The 23,788-nt window shown below is 47.6% G+C and overlaps 1 protein-coding gene across 5 annotated transcripts in view; it reads right to left on the bottom strand.

Annotated features, from left to right (window-relative positions):
* The window catches only part of map3k5 (mitogen-activated protein kinase kinase kinase 5), a 95,742-nt gene that overhangs the window by 20,575 nt on the left and 51,379 nt on the right, over nt 1–23,788 (bottom strand). For all 5 annotated transcript variants that reach the window (XR_007893060.1, XR_007893061.1, XM_051655323.1 and 2 more), the window contains exons 14-17: nt 20,413–20,494; nt 13,688–13,821; nt 12,203–12,330; nt 11,495–11,631 (exon numbers count right to left, since the gene is read on the bottom strand). Coding sequence is in view for 3 of the 5 variants with exons in the window: in XM_051655323.1 (XP_051511283.1) it covers nt 11,495–11,631; nt 12,203–12,330; nt 13,688–13,821; nt 20,413–20,494 (481 nt within the window). In the remaining 2 variants the exon portion in view is untranslated. The remainder of the gene's footprint in view (nt 1–11,494; nt 11,632–12,202; nt 12,331–13,687; nt 13,822–20,412; nt 20,495–23,788) is intronic.

Genomic DNA, 23,788 nt, shown 5'->3' on the forward strand with positions numbered 1-23,788 from the left:
AGAAATGGAAATGCCAAGTGGCCAGGTAAAGAACAGGCAACTCGCGATCGAATGTGTGGTATTTTTGCTTGCTGGGACGAAGCTGGCGGCTAAAAATGCAAGTGGCAGCCACACCCCATTCACCAACTGTTCACAGGCTGTGTCAACCACAAATTCAGAAGCATCAGTAGTAAGAGCAATTGGAACACCCAGAAGTGGGTGTGCCAGCATAGTCACGTTTGCAAGTGCATGTTTAGTGTTCTCAAACACTTCTACTGAGCATTTCTGTTGACCATTCGAGTGTATGTTTTGGGACTTTACTTTTCAGGGCCCCATACAGGGGACGTTTGAGTTCAGCTGCATGAGGAATAAAGCAGTGGTAGAAATTTACCACCCCCAAAAATGATTGAAGAGCTTTGGTCATACGCAGCAGCAGAAAATCAGTTAACAGCAGCCACTTTAAACGGCAATGGGCATGCGCCGTCGCTGGTGATACCATGTCCCCCAAAAGAGATTGCTGCCAGCCCAAACTGACATTTGGCGGGGTTAATGATAAGACCATGATGGCTGAGGTGAGACAAATGTTCTACTCTGGATGAACTAGCCACAAAGGATGTCATCCAAATACACATAATTTATGTCATTATTTATGAAGACATCCTCACTATGCAACATTTTTCACAAGTGCCTAAATCTTTTGCACAGTACTGTGTATATATATATATATATATATATATATATATATATATCTCTACAGTATACAGTTGAAGTCAGAAGTTTACATACACTTATGTTGAAGTCATTAAAACTCATTTTTTTAACCACTCCACAGATTTAATATTAGCAAACTATAGTTTTAGCAAGTAGTTTAGGACATCTACTTTGTGCATGACACAAGTAATTTTTCCAACAGTTGTTAACAGACAGATTGTTTCACTTTTAATTGACTATATCACAATTCCAGTGGGTCAGAAGCAGCTTGGAAAATTCCAGAAAATGATGTCAAGCCTTTACACATTTAGCCAATTAGCTTCTGATAGGAGGTTACTGAATTGAAGGTGTACCTGTGGATGTATTTTATGGCCTACCTTCAAACTTAGTGCCTCTTTGCTTGACATCATGGGAAAATCAAAAGAGATCAGCCAAGACCTCAGAAAAAAACTGTGGACCTACCCATGTGTATGTGTGTCTGTACGTATGTGTATAATTCATTTTTATTTTTTATTTTTTATTATTATCTATGTCTTGCTGCTGTTTTTGTATTGTTTTTGTATGGTTGTACACTGGAAGCTCCTGTCACCAAGACAAATTCCTTGTATGTGTAAGCATACTTGGCAAAAAAGCTCATTCTGATTCTGATTCTGAAGTCTGGTTCATCCTTGGGAGCAATTTCCAAATGCCTGAAGGTACCACGTTAATCTGTACAAACAATAGTACGCAAGTATAAACACCATGGGACCACACAGCCATCATACCGCTCAGGAAGCATTCTGTCTCCTAGAGATGAACGTAGTTTGGTGTGAAAAGTGCAAATCAATCCCAGAACAACAGCAAAAGACCTTGTGAAGATGCTGGAGGAAACAGGAAGACAAGTATCTATATCCACAGTAGAACGAGTCCTATATCGACATAACCTGAAACGCTGCTCAGCAAGGAAGAAGCCACTGCTCCAAAAACACCATAAAAAAGCCACACTACAATTTGCAAGTGCACATGGGGACAAAGAACTTACTTTTTGGAGAAATGTTCTCTGGTCTAATGAAACAAAAATTGAACTGTTTGGCCATAATGACCATTATTATGTTTGGAGGAAAAAGGGTGAGGCTTGCAAGCCGAAGAACACCATCCCAACCGTGAAGCATGGGGGTGGCAGTATCATGTTGTGGGGGTGCTTTGCTGCAGGAGGGACTGGTGCACTTCACAAAATAGATGGCATCATGAGGAAGGAAAATTATGAAGATATATTGAAGCAACATCTCAAAACATCAGCCAGGAAGTTAAAGCTTGTCGCAAATGGGTCTTCCAAATGGACAATGACCACAAGCACACCTCCAAAGTTGTGGCAAAATGGCTTAAGGACAACAAAGTCAAGGTATTGGAGAGGCCATCATAAAGCCCTGACCTCAGTCCGATAGAAAATTTGTGGGCAGAACTGAAAAAGTGTGTGCGAGCAAGGAGGCCTACAAACCTGACTCAGTTACACCAGTTCTGTCTGGAGGAATGGGCCAAAATTCCAGCAACTTATTGTGAGAAGCTTGTAGAAGGCTACCCAAAATGTTTGATCCAAGTTTAACAATTTAAAGGCAATCATACCAAATACTAATAAAGTGTATGTAAACTTCTGACCTTCTGGGAATGTGATCAAAGAAATAAAAGCTGAAATAAATCATTCTCTCTACTATTATTCTGACATTTCACATTCTTAAAATAAAGATGTGATCCTAACTGACCTAAGACAGGAAATGTTTCCAATGATTAAATGTCAGGGATTGTGAAAAACGTCATGGTTACTGGTGTAACCTCCGTTCCCTGATGGAGGGAACGAGACGTTGGGGTCGATGTAGTGACACTAGAGGTCACTCTTGGGAGCCCGATACACCTCTGATCTTTGATAAAAGGCCAATGAAAATTGGCGAGTGGTATTTGCATGCCACTCCCCTGGACATACGGGTATAAAAGGAGCTGGTATGCAACCACTCATTCAGATTTTCTCTTCGGAGCCGAACGGTCATGCTCATTGAGCTGAATACTACTGTTCATTCACCTCTGCTGGATCTGACGGCGCATTTCAGCGGCTTCTCCCCCCTCTGCACTGGTGCACTGCAGAGAACGCCCCTGTGCGCTTCGGCAGAAAAACTAGAGAGTATATTTTCTGAAAGAGCATTTTTCCCCTCTAAAAGAGTATATATTTCTCTAAAAGAGCGCACACACGGAATGTCTTTTTAAAGACGAGTCTTTTTAAAGATGCTTTTCAGAAAGTGATGAGCTCTCGAGCGCAGCATCGGAGAGTGGGCTCGTCCAGTCGGAAGCCTCAGCTGGGCTCCTCCCTTCGGGGTCGATTGCCCAGTCACAGGCTGACGCGGAGATGACGACATGCTTTCCCGGGCAGCCGCGAGCGTTGGTTAGAGTGGATTTCACTGCTCTTCCCTGAACCCTCGCGGCTCGGTGATTGGTTCCTGGGCTCGCGCCGCCGCTCAAAGCCACGCCCCGCCCCCGTTCCTTTCTTCCCGGAAGAGCATGAAGAGCTGACAAGGTCGCAGGAGGCACTTTTTACTGCCCGGTCCCGATCTTTTCAGCTTCCCCGCCCTCACTACCCTCGATGGTGGGGCGGCCAAGGGCTATTCGGCAATCCCCCGGTGGATAAAGGCACTCGCGGTGCACCTATGCCCGCAGAGCACCGCCACCTGGTGTGGGTGCCCAAAGCCCCCGTCCAAGGCCTGTAGGTTTACGTCGTCTCTGACAGCCAAGGCCTACGGTGCCGCTGGACAAGCCGCCTCCACCCTGCACACCATGGCTCTCCTGCAAGTCCGCCAAGGCGCTAAAGGAACTGCGCTCGGCGACCGACCTCACTCTCTGAGCGATGGAGGTCACGGCGCGGTCTCTCGGGCGGACGATGGCCACACTAGTGGTCCAGGAGCGCCACCTTTGGCTCAACCTGGTCGAGATGGGTGAGGCCGACAAGACACGATTCCTGCTGCCCCCATTTCCCAGGCGGGCCTATTCGGCGACACCGTCGAGGACTTTGCCCAGCAGTTTTCGATGGTAGAGCAGTAGATGGATGCTAGCCGGCACATCCTGCCCCGGCGCGGCTCAAGATCCCGCACCCCGTCTACTCATCGCCAAGGGCGTCCCCCTGCGGTGACTGCACCGGCTCCACCGCAGCCTGCCCCTTCGGCCCAGCCCCGGCGTGGAGCCCAACGCAAGAAGCAGATGCCACCCATCTAGCGGCCGCCCAGAACCCGTGAAAGGCTTCAAAGCGCCCTTGAGACGGGCGACCCAGGGACAATGAAACCCGCTGCTCTGGAGCTGGTAAGCAGATCTCCATCTTTTTGTTACCTTTTGCATTTAATTGCGCTGCATGCCCAAGTGGCTGCAGTACTTAAGAGCTCAGCAAGAGCGGTTTCCTTGTTCCCTGGGTCACGTATCCGGTGTGTACGGCCGTCATCATGACCACCGTCTCTATTTGGCAGGTTTTGCGCTCCAGCGGCAGTCTCCCACCCCCGAGTGCCCAGCTGTGGCACAAATCCGCCCCCGATGTGACAGTCTCCACAGGTCATGAGGACAGGCCTCTTCCTCCCCCGTCCCAGGCTGTTCCAGGGGTGGTCACAAGGAGCCAGGTAAGTGCTTCGATGTCCTTAGACTCAGCACGGCCACGACGTGGTGTGGCACCTCGAGCTCCACCCCGCCGCGAGGCCCCACCTGCCGGTACGTCCGATGACGTTGTCCCTTTGGTCCCCCTTGCGCGGAACTTGGACGCATGGCTTGCGCTTTCCAATCCGTCACGAGGGCTTGTCCGGACTGTCCGACTCGGCTACGCGATTCACCGCCCAGGTTCAGTAGTGTCCACTTCACCTTGGTGAAAGACGAAAATGCTGCTATCTTGCGCGGAGATCGCTACCCTCCTACGGAAGGGCGCGATAGAACCTGTCCCTCCAGCCGAGATGAAGTAGGGGTTTTTCAGCCCCTACTTCATCGAACCGAAAAAAGGCGGTGGGTTGAGGCCAATCTTGGACCTGTGAGTTCTGAACTAGGCTTTACACAGACTCCCGTTCAAGATGCTGATGCAAAAACGCATTCTGGCGAGCGTCCGGCATCAAGATTGGTTCGCGGCGGTAGACCTGAAGGATGCGTACTTCCACGCCTCGATCCTTCCTCGACACAGACCCTTCGGTTCGCGTTCGAGGGTCAGGCGTATCAGTACAAAGTCCTCCCTTTCGGCCTGTCCCTGTCCCCTCGCATCTTTTACAAAGATCGCAGAGGCTGCCCTTGCCCCGTTAAGGGAGGTGGGCATTCGTGTTCTCAACTATCTCGGCGACTGGCTAATCCTAGCTCAATCTCGAGACATGTTGCGCGCACACAGAGACCTGGTGCTCTCACACCTCAGCCGATTTGGGCTTCGGGTCAACTGGGAAAAGAGCAAGCTCCTCCCGGTTCAGAGCATCTCTTTTCTCGGTTTGGAGTTGGACTCAGTCTCCTTGACAGCGCACCTTACGAACGAGCGTGCCCAGTCGGTGCTGGCCTGTTTGAAGGCGTTCAAACAGAAAACAGCGGTTCCACTGAAAAGTTTTCAGAGGCTCCTGGGGCATATGGCATCCTTGGTGGTGGCCACCCCGCTCGGGTTGATGTATATGAGGCTGCCATGGGACACACCGCGTGGCCATTACGTTGGTCTGTCACCGTCTTTTCAGCCCTTGGACCGACCTCTCATTCCTACGGGCAGGTGTTCCTCTAGAACTGGGAGCTGGCACACAGCTGGCCCCCTGGCATTCGTAAATATGCGTTTCCCCCAGTGAGCCTGCTTGCACAGACCCTGTGCAAGGTCAGGGTGGACGAGGAGCAGGTCGTCCTGGTAGCACCCTACTGGCCCGCCCAGACGTGGTGCTCGGACCTCACGCTCCTCGCGACAGCTCCTCCCTGGCAAATTCCCCTGAGGAAGGACCTTCTTTCTCAGGGAAGGGGCACCATCTGGCACCCGCGCCCAGACCTCTGGAATCTCCATGTCTGGCCCCTGGACGGGACGTGGAAGACCTAAGCTGTCTCCCACCTGTGGTGGTAGACACGATCACTCAGGCTAGGGCCCCCTCTACGAGGTGCCTGTATGCCTTTTAAGTGGTGTCTGTTCGCTAAGTGGTGTTCTTCCCATCGGGAAGACCCCCAGAGATGCGCAGTCGGATCAGTGCTTTCCTTCCTGCAAGAGAGGTTGGAAGGGAGTCTGTCCCCTTCCACCTTGAAGGTGTACGTTGCTGCCATAGCAGCACACCATGACGCAGTCGACGGTAAGTCCTTAGGGAAGCACGACCTGATCATCAGGTTCCTAAGAGGCACCAGGAGGCTGAATCCCTCCAGACCGCGCCTCGTTCCCTCATCGGACCTCTGTAGTTCTTCAGGGTCTACAGAGAGCCCCCTTTGAGCCTTTGCAGTCAGCCGAGCTTAAGGCACTCTCCTTGAAGACTGCCCTCCTGACTGCGCTCACTTCCATCAAGAGGGTAGGTGACCTGCAAGCGTTCTCTGTCAGCGAAACGTGCCTGGAGTTCGGTCCAGGTTACTCTCACGTGATCCTGAGACCCTGACCGGGCTATGTGCCGAAGGTTCCCACCGCCCCTTTAGGGACTAGGATCTCTGAGCAGCTCTTTGTCTGCTTTGGTGCACAGCGGAAAGGAAGCGCTGTCTCCAAGCAGAGGATCGCCCACTGGCTCGTTGACGCCATAACTATGGCATATCTCACCCAAAACATGCCGCCCCCGGTAGGGCTACGAGCCCATTCTACCCGTGGTGTAGCGGCTTCTTGGGCCTTGGCCAGAGGTGCCTCTCTAACAGACATTTGCAGAGCAGCGGGCTGGGCAACACCCAACACCTTTGCAAGGTTCTACAACCTCCGGGTGGAACCGGTTTCATCCCAGGTAGTGGCATGCAATACAAGCGGATAAGCCCGGGATAGCCGCCTGGGTGTATTGCTTGCACATAGCGCCTTCCACCTCCTTTTGTGCTGAAGACGTGCGCCATTAATTCCCAGTAGTGTTCACAAGTTTGTTCCCTGGTTGACTTCCTCCGAGCCCTGTGGCAGTCGAGTTTTCGGAGAGACTCGCTGCCAGCCCAGTACACGCGCTAACTAAGAGCCCTGTTCTGGGGTAGGTGCTCCGCATGTGGTGGTTCCCTGTAAGGCTAAACCCCATGCGATCTATATCCTCCGCTAGTTAGTTTCCCTGCTGGCAAACTGCATCTTCCTTGGGCAGAGCCCCTCTGCCCCAGTCTCCATGTTTGTAGTAACTCCTCCCCCATTGGGCAGGATCTACCTTGAAGGCTCTCCACATGGTTGGAAAGACCATGTGATGTATTTTTCCACTTAAATATCCCCCCCTCTCTTTGGGCGAGGTGTGGTCTCTGCTGTGTCTTCCCCTTGGGAGGGACACCCCCCGACTAGACCTGGCGGCCCAGTCGGATAATCCCCCTTCTTTTTTAGGGAGTGGAAAAAGAGAAGGGGAAAAGAGGCCACGACTGGGTTAAGCCTGTCTCTATCTTTGGGTAGTCGACTTGTCCCCAAAAAGGGCCGTTCGACACTCATAACTGTGTCGGGGGAGGTTACATGTCGACCTGGTGTGCTGGCTATGAGGCACACAGCAAGTCTGCCCATCACACACCGCCAGTTCACGTAACACAGTTCAGCCTTGTGGCATTTTGTATAGGGACCCCTAGTGTCACTACATCGACACCAACGTCGAGTGAGTGACAGATAGGGAACATCATGGTAACTGGTGTAACCTCCGTTCCCTGATGGAGGGAACGAGACGTTGGTTCCTCCTTCCACAACGCTGAAATACCCGCTGAAATGGCCGGACCTTATATCGGCTCCTCAGCGTAAAACCTGAATGAGTGGTTGCATACCAGCTCCTTTTATACCCGTATGTCCAGGGGAGTGGCATGTAAATACCACTCGCCAATTTTCATTGGCCTTTTATCAAAGATCAGAGGTGTATCGGGCTCCCAAGAGTGACCTCTAGTGTCACTACATCGACCCCAACGTCTCGTTCCCTCCAACAGGGAACGGAGGTTACACCAGTAACCATGACGTTTTTCACAATCCCTGACATTTAATCATTGGAAACATTTCCTGTCTTAGGTCAGTTAGGATCACATCTTTATTTTAAGAATGTGAAATGTCAGAATAATAGTAGAGAGAATGATTTATTTCAGCTTTTATTTCTTTCATCACATTTCCAGAAGGTCAGAAGTTTACATACACTTTATTAGTATTTGGTATGATTGCCTTTAAATTGTTAAACTTGGATCAAACATTTTGGGTAGCCTTCTACAAGCTTCTCACAATAAGTTGCTGGAATTTTGGCCCATTCCTCCAGACAGAACTGGTGTAACTGAGTCAGGTTTGTAGGCCTCCTTGCTCGCACACACTTTTTCAGTTCTGCCCACAAATTTTCTATCAGACTGAGGTCAGGGCTTTATGATGGCCTCTCCAATACCTTGACTTTGTTGTCCTTAAGCCATTTTGCCACAACTTTGGAGGTGTGCTTGTGGTCATTGTCCATTTGGAAGACCCATTTGCGACAAGCTTTAACTTCCTGGCTGATGTTTTGAGATGTTGCTTCAATATATCTTCATAATTTTCCTTCCTCATGATGCCATCTATTTTGTGAAGTGCACCAGTCCCTCCTGCAGCAAAGCACCCCCACAACATGATACTGCCACCCCCATGCTTCACGGTTGGGATGGTGTTCTTCGGCTTGCAAGCCTCACCCTTTTTCCTCCAAACATAACAATGGTCATTATGGCCAAACAGTTCAATTTTTGTTTCATTAGACCAGAGAACATTTCTCCAAAAAGTAAGTTCTTTGTCCCCATGTGCACTTGCAAATTGTAGTGTGGCTTTTTTATGGTGTTTTTGGAGCAGTGGCTTCTTCCTTGCTGAGCAGCGTTTCAGGTTATGTCGATATAGGACTCGTTCTACTGTGGATATAGATACTTGTCTTCCTGTTTCCTCCAGCATCTTCACAAGGTCTTTTGCTGTTGTTCTGGGATTGATTTGCACTTTTCACACCAAACTACGTTCATCTCTAGGAGACAGAATGCTTCCTGAGCGGTATGATGGCTGTGTGGTCCCATGGTGTTTATACTTGCGTACTATTGTTTGTACAGATTAACGTGGTACCTTCAGGCATTTGGAAATTGCTCCCAAGGATGAACCAGACTTCAGAATCAGAATCAGAATGAGCTTTTTTGCCAAGTATGCTTACACATACAAGGAATTTGTCTTGGTGACAGGAGCTTCCAGTGTACAACCATACAAAAACAATACAAAAACAGCAGCAAGACATAGATAATAATAAAAAATAAAAAATAAAAATGAATTATACACATACGTACAGACACACATACACATGGGTAGGTCCACAGTTTTTTTCTGAGGTCTTGGCTGATCTCTTTTGATTTTCCCATGATGTCAAGCAAAGAGGCACTAAGTTTGAAGGTAGGCCATAAAATACATCCACAGGTACACCTTCAATTCAGTAACCTCCTATCAGAAGCTAATTGGCTAAATGTGTAAAGGCTTGACATCATTTTCTGGAATTTTCCAAGCTGCTTCTGACCCACTGGAATTGTGATATAGTCAATTAAAAGTGAAACAATCTGTCTGTTAACAACTGTTGGAAAAATTACTTGTGTCATGCACAAAGTAGATGTCCTAAACTACTTGCTAAAACTATAGTTTGCTAATATTAAATCTGTGGAGTGGTTAAAAAAATGAGTTTTAATGACTTCAACATAAGTGTATGTAAACTTCTGACTTCAACTGTATACTGTAGAGAGATATATATATATATATATATATATATATATACACAGTACTGTGCAAAAGATTTAGGCACTTGTGAAAAATGTTGCATAGTGAGGATGTCTTCATAAATAATGACATAAATTATGTGTATTTGGATGACATCCTTTGTGGCTAGTTCATCCAGAGTAGAACATTTGTCTCACCTCAGCCATCATGGTCTTATCATTAACCCCGCCAAATGTCAGTTTGGGCTGGCAGCAATCTCTTTTGGGGGACATGGTATCACCAGCGACGGCGCATGCCCATTGCCGTTTAAAGTGGCTGCTGTTAACTGATTTTCTGCTGCTGCGTATGACCAAAGCTCTTCAATCATTTTTGGGGGTGGTAAATTTCTACCACTGCTTTATTCCTCATGCAGCTGAACTCAAACGTCCCCTGTATGGGGCCCTGAAAAGTAAAGTCCCAAAACATACACTCGAATGGTCAACAGAAATGCTCAGTAGAAGTGTTTGAGAACACTAAACATGCACTTGCAAACGTGACTATGCTGGCACACCCACTTCTGGGTGTTCCAATTGCTCTTACTACTGATGCTTCTGAATTTGTGGTTGACACAGCCTGTGAACAGTTGGTGAATGGGGTGTGGCTGCCACTTGCATTTTTAGCCGCCAGCTTCGTCCCAGCAAGCAAAAATACCACACATTCGATCGCGAGTTGCCTGTTCTTTACCTGGCCACTTGGCATTTCCATTTCTTACTTGAGGGCCGGCCGTTTACAGCTTTTGTCAATAACAAACCATTGATATTGGCCATGACAAAAGTGTCGGACCCATGGTCTGCCCGCCAGCAGTGACACCTGGCTTACAAATCTGAATTCACTGGCAATATCCAACATGTTGCCGGGAACAAACATGATGGCGGATTGCCTATCATGAGTTGTCGTCAATGCAGTACACTTGGGCATTGATTAAGCTGGAATGGCTGTTGCCCAGGTTACTGATTTGAAGACCCAGTCCAACAGGACAGGGGCTACAAGCCTTAAAGTGGTTGATAATGAATTTGATGAGGCCGGAGTTTCCCTCCTTTGTGATGTTACAACAGGACGTCCCCGTCCCATTGTGCCCAGGGATTGGAGACGACATGTCTTTGACGTTGTTCATGAGTTGTCACATCCATCTTTAAAAAGACGCGTCTTTAAAAAGACATTCCGTGTGTGCGCTCTTTTAGAGAAATATATACTCTTTTAGAGGGGAAAAATGCTCTTTCAGAAAATATACTCTCTAGTTTTTCTGCCGAAGCGCACAGGGGCGTTCTCTGCAGTGCACCAGTGCAGAGGGGGGAGAAGCCGCTGAAATGCGCCGTCAGATCCAGCAGAGGTGAATGAACAGTAGTATTCAGCTCAATGAGCATGACCGTTCGGCTCCGAAGAGAAAATCTGAATGAGTGGTTGCATACCAGCTCCTTTTATACCCGTATGTCCAGGGGAGTGGCATGCAAATACCACTCGCCAATTTTCATTGGCCTTTTATCAAAGACCAGAGGTGTCTCGGGCTCCCAAGAGTGACCCCTAGTGTCACTACATCGACACCAACGTTGAGTTTAAATGTATTTGGCTAAGGTGTATGTTAACTTCTGACTTCAACAGCGCATATATTTATATATATATGTATATATATATATTGTGGCATAATTGTCTACATAAGCAGATTTCACATACAATTATTATTACGTCCCTTTAAGAGGATGGAGAAAAAGCAATAATAGCAGAAATAAAAAGCAGCAATATATACTGTATATTGTTATGTTTGTTTACATGCATAATTAAAACTATTTACATTTAACTATTTAAGTTTTTACACTGATATGTAGAAAATGTGCTAAAAAAGATACTCTCTTTAAGAATAGTGGCAGTTCAGCGAGCGTCTCACAGAAGTGATGACTTGATACTGGTTAGCGCCACGCCTATTTAGATCAGTATTAAACTTCAGTTAGATGAGAGAGTCAATACCTTGATGTCTCTGTGAACTATCTGGTTGTCATGCAGGTATTTAAGACCCTCCAGAATCTGTTTTGTGTAGAAGCCAATGGTGGGCTCATTGTTTTTAAGAGGACCCCACTTTGACCTGAGCAGCGCTGACAGACTGCCTGTGATGCACAGATAAACACAAAAAATTTTTTTAACATGTTTGATTTTACAGACATTTGGATATTATAGATGATTATTAGCCTTAAGATGTAAAAGTGCACTATAAACTGTAGGGTCCACAATGAAAAACTGTGATTGAAAATCTAATTTAAATGAAGAAAAAAGATACTAATGACAAAAATGAATACAAAATATTCAATATTCTGCACTATTTCTAAGTCACTTATGTAAGCAAATTTGTGCAGACAGTCAGATTCCTTGCTTCCATTGAATCAGATGCTTTGTGGAACATTCTCGTCATGCTGGATAACATGAATATTAGGTTTTGTTCATGCCAGCTTATGTGCATGCAGTCTTTAAAGCAAAGCAAATGGGGGACATACTAAATACTAAGACATTCTGAAATTCATGTTGGGTTTTTTTCAATTCAACTTTTCACTCAAACTGTTATGCTGATAAAATAACTAAAAAATAAAAAAAATTGTATTAAACTAGAAAAAATGCTAAACATGAGCATTTGTCTCAAACTTTTGGAGCCCACTGCAGGTATAATGTTCATGTGTGTCTGACCTCCAGGCACTTGCTCCATGAAGATCTTGATGAAGCCATTCTCGCTGATGGAGCCCAGATATTGCACAATGTTCTTATGCTTGAGGTGTTTATGTAGCGCAATCTCCTCATGCAGAGGCTGTGAATATCTTCCAACACACACACATTACATATATAAAGCCTTTTATCAGGGCTGTCAATCAAATACAATTTTAAATGGAATTAATTACATGGCATGCTGATTAATTCATATAATTATCAATAATATCAATACTTGTTGAGAAAGGCCCCAAAATAAAGATCATTCAAAATAAATAATAAATAATAATTCAATAAATTATCAATAGAAAGACATTCAGATATTCAGATTGAAATATAATTTGCATTATTGTGGTAAATGAGTAAAGCATTGATTAGACCTGTGATTCCCAATTGGACGCATGTAAGTTTCAGTGGGTAGGCGTAAAGAATTGGAAAATGCCTTGTTTAACCTATAAAGCAAATGTGACTTTAAATAAAATTAATAGGAATAATGGTTGGGTAAAAGTATAGATTTTCTGATTAACTGCAATCTTCATTTGAACGATCTCAATATTGATTCTTAAAATCCCGAGATCTATCTTTTAATATGCGAAGTTCAGCAGCAAGGTCCTTTCACAGTGTGTTAAGAGCCAACGTTTGGTCTGACTCGATCTGTATAATGTGTGTCCACAGATTAGATCCATGCAATCCATGTCAAGCTGCCCTGTTCTCACAGGACACATTCTTGCATTTCATCTGCGCTATTTTTAATTGTCGGTCTATGTACAAATGAGTCAGACTGATGCTTTTGGAGTGTCTAAAATGGTTTTCAGAGTCATATATGCTGTGTTTTGAGGACTCTGTGTCAAATTAAAAGTAATTGAAACGCTGAAAATGGCGTCTGGAGATCTCTGCATTCTGTTGTGTTTGGTCCAGCTGTCAAGAACGTGTCCTGTGTGAACGGCTCTCATTCTGTGGCTGCGCTGCTTGTGAGGATTGTTGAGGTGCACTGACTGCCCCCTGCTGACACGCCTTGGAAAAACACAAACTTACATGTACTTCAAGCTTAAATTGCACGGATAGTAGGAAAATACGTACATTTATTACGGAATTTATGTATGGGTCAGAAGGCATGATTAATTGTGCACTAAATCAAAGCGTTAAATCGATAGCCCTGTCTTTTATATGAAGTGTGTACAAAACTGCAGCAGAAATTAGGAAATAGGCTCTCTCAAAACTGACCTATTTACTTTGATAATAAATGTTCCTGGTATTATTGTGAATGATACATTTTTTAATTATAAAATATTAGTCAAATTTAGTTATTTCAAACAAAGGCTAACTTTAAAATGAGTCAGGTTTTGTAGTAATTCTGAAATATCTTAAATATCTTAAATTCTGTCTTTATCTTACTTACTAAGTCTTTATCATACTAATTGTTACCAAACCCAAAACAGAAAGAAAGAAAACATTGCTATTGCTCACCTGCTGTCCCGTTCAGGAATCTCTTTGATGGCTAAACGCACCTGGTTACTGAGGTCACGGCCTGCGTAAACGACCCCAAACGTGCCTTTACCCAGAACCACCCTGTCTCCATGCTCATCAAATTCATAATCATACTGTAAACACACAAAAGCACACAAATGACCTGATCAAAACCATATAACACTAGCAGAATTCATTTTTAAAGAGTTGTGGCTTTTAGTTCATGTCTAATAACGTTGAGGTTAACATCATGGTTACTTGTGTAACCTCCGTTCCCTGATGGAGGGAACGAGACGTTGTGTCGATGTAGTGACACTAGGGGTCACTCTTGGGAGCCCGAGACACCTCTGGTCTTTGTTAAAAGGCCAATGAAATTTGGCGAGTGGAATTTACATGCCACTCCCCCGGACATACGGGTATAAAAGGAGCTGGTATGCAACCACTCATTCAGGTTTTATGCTGAGGAGCCGATATAAGGTCCGGCCATTTCAGCGAGTAGTTCAGCGTTGTGGCAGGAGGGACACAACGTCTCGTTCCCTCCATCAGGGAACGGAGGTTACACAAGTAACCATGACGTTCCCTATCTGTCACTCACTCGACGTTGTGTCGATTTAGTGACACTAGGGGTCCCTATACGAAACGCCACAATTGGCTGAACTGTGTTACGTGAACTGGCTGTGTGTGGTGGGCAGACTACTGTGTGCCTCATAGCCAGCACAGCAGGTCGACACGTAACCTCTCCCAACACAGTTATGAGTGTCGAACGGCCCTTTTTGGGGACATGTCGACTACCCAAGAGATAGAGACAGGCTTAACCCAGTCGTGGCCTCTTTTCCCCCTTCTCTTTTTTCCACTCCCTAAAAAAGAAGGGGGATTATCCGACTGGGCCGCCAGGTCTAGTTGGGGGGTGTCACTCCCAAGGGGAAGACACAGCGGAGACCACACCTCGCCCAAAGAGAGGGGGGGATACTTAAGTGGAAGGACATGTCACATGGTCTTTCCAACCATGTGGAGAGTCTTCAAGGTAGATCCTGCCCAATGGGGGAGGAGTTACTACAAACATGGAGACTGGGGCAGAGGGGCTCTGCCCAAGGAAGATGTAGTTTGCCAACAGAGAAACTAATTAGCGGAAGATATATATCACATGGGGTTAGCCTTACAGGGAACCGCCACATGCGGAGCACCTACCCCAGAACAGGACTCTTAGTTAGCGCGTGTACTGGGCTGGCAGCGAGTCTCTATGAAAACTCGACTGCCACAGGGCTCGGAGGAAGTCAACCAGGGAACAAACTTGTGAACACTACTGGGAATTAATGGCGCATGTCTTCAGCTCCAAAGGAGGTGGAAGGTGCTATGTGCAAGCGATACACCCGGCTGGCTATCCTGGGCTTATCCGCTTGTGTTGTGTGCCACTACCTGGGATGAAACCGGTTCCACCCGGAGGTTGTAGAACCTTGCAAAGGTGTTGGGTGTTGCCCAGCCTGCTGCTCTGCAATTGTCTGTTAGAGAGGCACCCCTGGCCAAAGCCCAGGAAGCCGCTACACCCCTGGTAGAATGGGCTCATAGCCCTACCAGGGGCGGCATGTCCTGGGCGTGATATGCCATAGTTTTGGCATCAATGAGCCAGTGGGCGATCCTCTGCTTGGAGACAGCGCTTTCTTTCTGCTGTGCACCAAAGCAGACAAAGAGATGCGTAAAGCGCACACCGGACAGAGCAACGACAGGGCTGGGTCTGCCTCCTCCTGGGGCAATGCTTGCAGGTTCACCACCTGGTCCCTAAAAGGGGTGGTGGGAACCTTGGGCACATAGCCCGGTCGGGGTCTCAGGATCAAGTAAGAGTAGCCCGGACCGAACTCCAGGCATGTTTCGCTGACAGAGAATGCTTGCAGGTCTCCTACCCTCTTGATAGAAGTGAGCGCAGTCAGGAGGGCAGTCTTCAAGGAGAGTGCCTTAAGCTCAGCTGACTGCAAAGGCTCAAAGGGGGCTCTCTGTAGACCCTGAAGAACTACAGAGAGGTCCCATGAGGGAACGAGGCGTGGTCTGGAGGGATTCAGCCTCCTGGTGCCTCTTAGGAACCTGATGATCAGGTCGTGCTTCCTTAAGGACTTACCGTCGACTGCGTCGTGGTGTGCTGCTATGGTGGCAATGTACACCTACAAGGTGGAAGGGGACAGCCTTCCTTCCAACCTCTCCTGCAGGAAGGAAAGCACTGATCTGACTTCACATCTCTGGGGGTCTTCCCGTCGGGAAGAACACCACTTAGCGAACAGGCATAAAGGCATTCAGGTGCCTCGTAGAGGGGGCCCTAGCCTGAGTGATCGTGTCTACCACCGCGTCCCGTCCAGGGGCCAGACATGGAGATTCCAGAGGTCTGGTCGTGGGTGCCAGAGGGTGCCCCGCCCTGAGAAAGAAGGTCCTTCCTCAGGGGAATTCGCCAAGGGGGAGCTGTCGCGAGGAGCATGATGTCCAAGAACCACGTCTGGGTGGGCCAGTAGGGTGCTACCAGGACGACCTGCTCCTCGTCCTCCCTGACCTTACACAGGGTCTGTGCAAGTAGGTTCACTGGGGGAAACGCATATTTGCATAGGCCAGGGGGCCAGCTGTGTGCCAGCGCATCTATGCTGAGGGGAGCCTCGGTGAGGGCGTACCAGAGCGGGCAGTGGGAGGATTCTTGGGAGGCGAACAGGTCCACCTGTGCCCGTCCGAATCGACTCCAAATCAGCTGGACCACCTGGGGGTGGAGTCTCCACTCACCCCTGAGGGAAACCTGCTGTGACAGCGCGTCCACTGTAGTGTTGAGGTTGCCCGGGATGTGAGTGGCTCGCAGCGACTTGAAGTGCTGCTGACTCCAGAGGAGGAGACGGCGGGCGAGTTGTGACATACAACAAGAGCATAGACCGCCTTGGCGGTTGACATGCTACCATTGCCATGTTGTCTGTCCGAACTAACACGTGCTTGCCCTGGATCAACGGCCGAAACCTCCGCAGGGCGAGCAGAATTGCCAACAACTCGAGGCAGTTGATGTGCCAATGCAGTCGTGGACCCGTCCAGAGGCCAGCGGCGGCGTGCCCGTTGCAAACAGCGCCCCAGTCCGTTTTGGAGGCTTCTGTCTTGACCACGACGCGCCTGGAGACCAGTTCTAGAGGAACACCTGCCCGTAGAAATGAGAGGTCGGTCCAAGAGCTGAAAAGACGGTGACAGACTGGCGTGATGACCACGTGATGTGTCCCGTGGCACCATGCCCAGCTCGGGACTCGAGTCTGGAGCCAGTGATGAAGCAGCCTCATATGCGTCAACCCGAGCGGGGTGGCCACTGCCGAGGATGCCATATGCCCCAGGAGCCTTTGAAAAAGTTTCAGTGGAACCGCTGTTTTCTGTTTGAATGCCTTCAAACAGGCCAGCACTGACTGGGCACGTTCGTAAGGCGTGCCGTCAAGGAGACTGAGTCCAACTCCAAACCGAGAAAAGAGATGCTCTGAACCGGGAGGAGCTTGCTCTTTTTTTCCAGTTGACCCGAAGCCCTAGTTGGCTGAGGTGTGAGAGCACCAGGTCCCTGTGTGCCCACAACATGTCTCGAGAGTGAGCTAGGATTAGCCAGTCATCAAGATAGTTGAGAATGCGAATGCCCACTTCCCTTAACGGGGCAAGGGCAGCCTCTGCGACCTTCGTGAAGACGCGAGGAGACAGGGACAGGCCGAAAGGGAGGACTTTGTACTGATAGGCCTGACCCTCGAATGCAAACCGCAGGAAGGGTCTGTGTCGAGGAAGGATCGAGACGTGGAAGTACGCATCCTTCAAGTCTACCGCCGTGAACCAATCTTGATGCCGGACGCTCGCCAGAATGTGTTTTTGCATCAGCATCTTGAACGGGAGTCTGTGTAAGGCCCGGTTCAGTACTCGCAGGTCCAAGATTGGCCACAACCCACCGCCTTTTTCCGGTACGATGAAGTAGGGGCTGTAAAATCCCTTCTTCATCTCGGCTGGAGGGACAGGTTCTATCGCGCCCTTCCGTTAGGAGGGTAGCGGTCTCCTCGTGCAAGGTAGCAGCGTTTTTGCTCTTGACCAAGGTGAAGTGAATACCGCTGAACCTGGGCGAGCGCCTGGCGAACTGAATCGCGTAGCCGAGTCGGACGGTCCGGATCAGCCATTGCGACGGATTGGAAAACGCGAGCCACGCGTCCAAGTTCCGCACAAGGGGGACCAAGGGGACAACGTCGTCGGACGTACCGGCAGGTGGGGCCTTGCAGCGGGGCGGAGCGCGAGGTGCCACACCATGTCATGGCCGTGCTGAGTCTAGGGACATCGAAGCACTTACCTGGCTCCTTGTGACCACCCCCGAAACAGCCTGGGACGGGGGAGGAAGAGGCCTGTCCTCGTAACCCATGGAGACTGCCACATCGGGGGCGGCTGTGTGCCACAGCTGGGAGCTCAGGGGCGGAAAGGCCACCGCTGGAGCGCCAATCCTGCAAGAAAAAACCCGTGGACGGTAGTCGTGGTGACGACCGTGCACACCGGGTATGTGACCCAGGGAGGAAGGAAGCCGCTCTTTTGCTGAACTGTTGGGTACCGCAGCCACTTGGGCATGCGGCGAAATTAAACAAAACGGCAACAAAAGATTTTCCGCCCGGCCCTCCACCGGGGGATGGAGTGGTCTTTTTACCAGCTCCAGGTGAGTGGGTTCCCTCGTCTCTGACGACCTCTGTGGGTTCTTAGGCGCCGGCTGTGAGACGGGTGGCGTCTGCTTCCTGCGGTGGGCTCCACGCCGGGGCCGGGCCAAAGGGGCGGGCTGCGGCGGAGCTGGTGCAGTCACCGCAGGGGGACGCCCTTGGCGACGAGCAGACGGGGTGCGGGATTTTGAGCCATGCCGGGGCAGAATGTGCCAGATTGCCTCCGTCTGCTGCTTCACCACCAAGAACTGCTGGGCAAAGTCCTCGACGGTGTCGCCAAATAGGCCAGCCTGGGAAATGGGGGCAGCAAGGAACCGTGTCTTGTCGGCCTCACCCATCTCCACCAGGTTGAGCCAAAAGTGGCGCTCCTGGGCCACTAGTGTGGCCATCATCTGCCCGAGAGACCGTGCCATGACCTTCGTCGCTCGGAGAGCGAGGTCGGTCGCCGAGCGCAGTACCTGCATCAAATCTGGGGTGGAACTACCCACGTGTAGTTCTTTCAATGCCTTGGCTTGGTGGACCTGCAAGAGAGCCATGGCGTGCAGGGCAGATGCGGCTTGTCCAGCAGCACTGTAGGCTGGAGTGGCTTGCTTTCGTAAGAAAACCAAGACCGCAACGTTGCCATGGTCATGTTCTCGCAATGAGAACATGAACCATCCACAAATGCTGCCTCCGTGTGGGTCGCGCCCAGACACGAAAGACAGCGATCATGACCATCTGAAGTTGAGAGATAACGACCGCAACCAGGAATAACACACAATCAGAAAGGCATCTTTAAAAAGACGTGTGTGCCACTCTTTTAGAGAAATATATACTCTTTTAGAGGAAAAAAGCTCTTTCAGAAAATGTACTCTCTTGTTTTCTGCCGAAGCGCCCAGGGGCGTTCTCTGCAGTGCACCAGTGCAGTTGAGGGAGAAGCCGCTGAAATACGCCGTCAGATCCAGCAGAGGTGAATGAACAGTAGAATTCAGCTCAATGAGCATCACCGTTCGGCTCCGAAGAGAAAATCTGAATGAGTGGTTGCATACCAGCTCCTTTTATACCCGTATGTCCGGGGGAGTGGCATGCAAATACCACTCGCAATTTTCATTGGCCTTTTATCAGAGACCAGAGGTGTCTCGGGCTCCCAAGAGTGACCCCTAGTGTCACTACATCGACACAATGTCAAGTGAGTGACAGATAGGGAATGTGCTAGTGTACTCCTACAAGTTAACAAATTAGCTTAAAAGCAGATCTACACATTTCAAATGAACATTCTTTCACTGCAAGGAAGTACTGATGCACTCCACAGGTTTTTGTCAAATCAAGTGCTCTCTAGACTGAGAATGTCTACCCCCTAATGTCACCTGCTACTGACTACTATGTAGCAAATCATGGTTCATGGCTGTGATGTAATCTAAAGCCTATTGGCTATTTTTAAAAAAAGAAAAGAGGATGATACTTTGATATGTCCCACCACAACTTCCTGTTTCAATAGGAAATACATCAACACAGGAGAGAAAACAGCACTTGTTAAACCATGTCATGGAGTTTCTAAGCATGTAAACATAAGAATAAACTAATGACAAAAAACACTGTAAATACTAATAGTTAACTAATCGCGACCACGAGGAGGTTACCCCATGTGACTCTACCCTCCCTAGCAACCGGGCCGATTTGGTTGCTTAGGAGACCTGGCTGGAGCGACTCCAGGGGTGGTAGTCAGCGTCAATACTTGCTGAGCTTTTTTTATTTATTTATCTTGGTTAACGTTGATTCAAACACATACTAATACATTTTAAACATCGAAAGTTTTATATGTTAACATTAGTTAATGAAATGAACAATTAACATGAACTAAATATGGAAAATAGTATTTTGAAAAATCAACATTAAGCAAGATTAATTACTGTTGTAATAAAATACGGTTCATTGTTAGTTGATGATACGTTACACATTAACTATTGTTAAGAAATCCAACCTTTTTGTACAAGATTTTATGATTACAAGTGGTCTTGATAATCTCACTACGTAACAAAAATAAAGCAAATTGGTGTCATTATAAATACTGAATTTTACCTCTAAAGCCTCTGATTCACACTCGGTCTCGTCGGAGCCTTTCCAAGCCTCTTCAGTGAGAGTGTTTACCAGATCACAAAACCTACACAACACAAACATCATCATAAATCATAATTTAAATGACAAATACAAGCATGAATAGAGTAAACACATGTCCAACCAAGCATGACAGGACAAGCGTCCAGTACTGTCATTTTTTTTGTCCTCAATGAAATTTTAAATGCTGTGCATTGGGACACAATCAAAGCCAATTAGATGATATTTGATGTTGAACTTACAGCTATGTGGAGTGGGATTTTAAACCAATGAGATTTCACTGGGGGCGATACTACCAGCGGCGTCCTGTAGCAACCATTACAGACATTCAAGCAGAAGCCTCTGGTAGCTAAATGTAAGTGTAGTAATACTTTTTAGCAAATCAACGAACATCACGTCACCTAACCTCACACATTTCCGATCAATGGCTATGCCACCAGGTGCCCCCATGTGTGATGAGATAGAATTATAAATCAAGCAACCTCCAAATTATGTCTCGTCACAGTCATAACTCGGTATAACATGGTAGAATAATTGTATTAGACAATCATTTTGCAATTTCTTTCCTTAGTATGTTGGTTTCTTATAGGGGTGGGTATTGATACAGATTTCCCAAGTTGATTTGATTCGGATTCATTTGAGTATATTTTAGCTACGTCCACTTTGCTTACATATGAAAGAAATTCTCTCTCATCTAGTGCTGTTAATTTTGGTACATTACGAAAAAAAATATTTTACAAATTGTACTTTATCATAAGTTTTACATCATTTGGTCACATTTTAGCTTTTTAAAAATTTACAAAATCCATCAATAAATATGATGTCTTAAAATGGCATATTATATCCAGTATATATATATATATATATATATATATCAGAATTAGAATGAGCTTTATTGCCAAGTGTGCTCACGTACACAAGGATTTTTTTTTTTTTTTGAGATAGGAGAAACAAGCAAGTACAAACAGAACATTACAGTGAGACACAGAATATAAAACAAGCTAAGAGTATAAATAGACGTATAAAGAAATAGGCCATATAACATAGAATGGTGTATGTACAATGTGCAAGTGGTAATATACACTATATTGCCAAAAGTATTCGCTCACCCATCCAAATAATTGAATTCAGGTGTTCCAATCACTTCCATGGCCACAGGTGTATAGAATGAAGCACCTAGGCATGCAGACTGCTTCTACAAACATTTGTGAAAGAATGGGCCGTTCTCAGGAGCTCAGTGAATTCCAGCGTGGTACTGTGATAGGATGCCACCTGTGCAACAAGTACAGTCGTGAAATTTCCTCGCTACTAAATATTCCACAGTCAACTGTCAGTGGTATTATAACAAAGTGGAAGCGACTGGGAATGACAGCAACTCAGCCACGAAGTGTTAGGCCACGTAAAATGACAGAGCAGGGTCAGCGGATGCTGAGGCGCATAGTGCGCAGAGGTCGCCAACTTTCTGCAGAGTCAATCGCTACAGACCTCCAAAGTTCATGTGGCCTTCAGATTAGCTCAAGAACAGTGCGTAGAGAGCTTCATGGAATGGGTTTCCATGGCCGAGCAGCTGCATCTAAGCCATACATCACCAAGTGCAATGCAAAGCGTCGGATGCAGTGGTGTAAAGCACGCCGCCACAGGACTCTAGAGCAGTGGAGACGCGTTCTCTGGAGTGACGAATCACGCTTCTCCATCTGGCAATCTGATGGACGAGTCTGGGTTTGGCAGTTGCCAGGAGAACGGTACTTGTCTGACTGCAGACAATCTTGCCGACTGTGAAGTTTGGTGGAGGGGGGATTATGGTGTGGGGTTGTTTTTCAGGAGCTGGGCTTGGCCCCTTAGTTCCAGTGAAAGGAATTCTGAATGCTTCAGCATACCAAGAGATTTTGGATAATTCCATGCTCCCAACTTTGTGGGAACAGTTTGGGGATGGCCCCTTCCTGTTCCAACATGACTGCGCACCAGTGCACAAAGCAAGGTCCACAAAGACATGGATGAGCGAGTTTGGTGTGGAAGAACTTGACTGGCCTGCACAGAGTCCTGACCTCAACCCGATAGAGCACCTTTGGGATGAATTAGAGCGAAGACTGCGAGCCAGGCCTTCTCGTCCAACATCAGTGTCTGACCTCACAAATGCGCTTCTGGAAGAATGGTCAAAAATTCCCATAAACACACTCCTAAACCTTGTGGAAAGCCTTCCCAGAATAGTTGAAGCTGTTATAGCTGCAAAGGGTGGGCCGACGTCACATTAAACCCTATGGATTAAGAATGGGATGTCACTTAAGTTCATATGCGTCTAAAGGCAGGTGAGCGAATACTTTTGGCAATATAGTGTATGTGCAGGGGTATGTACAGGTATTGAATTAAATATGAGTGAATTTACATATGCACATGACATATTTATACATTATTTTACTATGGGAGTCCTGAAGGCTGTTTAATTGTTCATGTGGTAAATGGCCCGAGGGTAAAAACTGTTCTAGTGCCTGGTTGTCCTGGCGCTGAGTGTTCTGTAGCACCGGCCAGAAGTGTTCCGGTTCAAAGAGGGAGTGGGCAGGGTGTGTGGGGTCCAGAGTGATTCTACCGGCACGTTTCCTCACTCTGGAGACATACAGGTCTTGAAGGGTGGGCAGGGGGGCACCAACAATCCTCTCAGCAGTCCTGACTGTCCATTGTAGTTTCCTTCTGTCTGATTTGGTGGCTGACAGTGGTGGATTTCTCCTGAAGTCCACTATCATCTCCACTGTTTTGAGGGTGTTCAGCTCAAGGTTGTTGTGACTGCACCAGACAGCCAGCTGTTCAACCTCCCGTCTGTATGCAAACTTGTCACCGTCGCGGATGAGGCCAATGACCATGATGTCATACTGCAAACTTCAGGAGCATGAGAGAGGGGTCCTTTGCAGTGCAGTCATTCGTGTACAGGTAGAAGAGCAGTGGAGAGTGAACGCATCCCTGAGGAGGACCAGTGCTAATAGTGAGGGTCCCGGATGTGATTTTCCCCAGTCTCACTAGCTGCTACCTTTCTGTCAGAAAACTGTTGATCCACCAACAGATTGTGGTTGGCACAGAGAGCTGGGTCAGTTTGGTTGAGAGAAGATCAGACATGATGGTATTGAAGGCTGAACTGAAGTCCACAAATAAGATCCTTGCATAAGTCCCAGGTCTTTCGAGGTGTTGCAGAATATAATGCAGTCCCATGTTAACTGCATCATCCACAGACCTCCTTGCAAACTGAAGGGAGTCTAGCAGGGGTCCAGTGATGTCCGTCAGGTAGGCCAAAACCAGTCTCTCAAATGACTTCATGACCACAGACATGAGAGCGAAAGGTCTGTAGTCATTA

Source organism: Myxocyprinus asiaticus, chromosome 25, assembly GCF_019703515.2.
Source record: "Myxocyprinus asiaticus isolate MX2 ecotype Aquarium Trade chromosome 25, UBuf_Myxa_2, whole genome shotgun sequence".
NCBI classification, from domain to species: Eukaryota; Metazoa; Chordata; class Actinopteri; order Cypriniformes; family Catostomidae; genus Myxocyprinus; species Myxocyprinus asiaticus.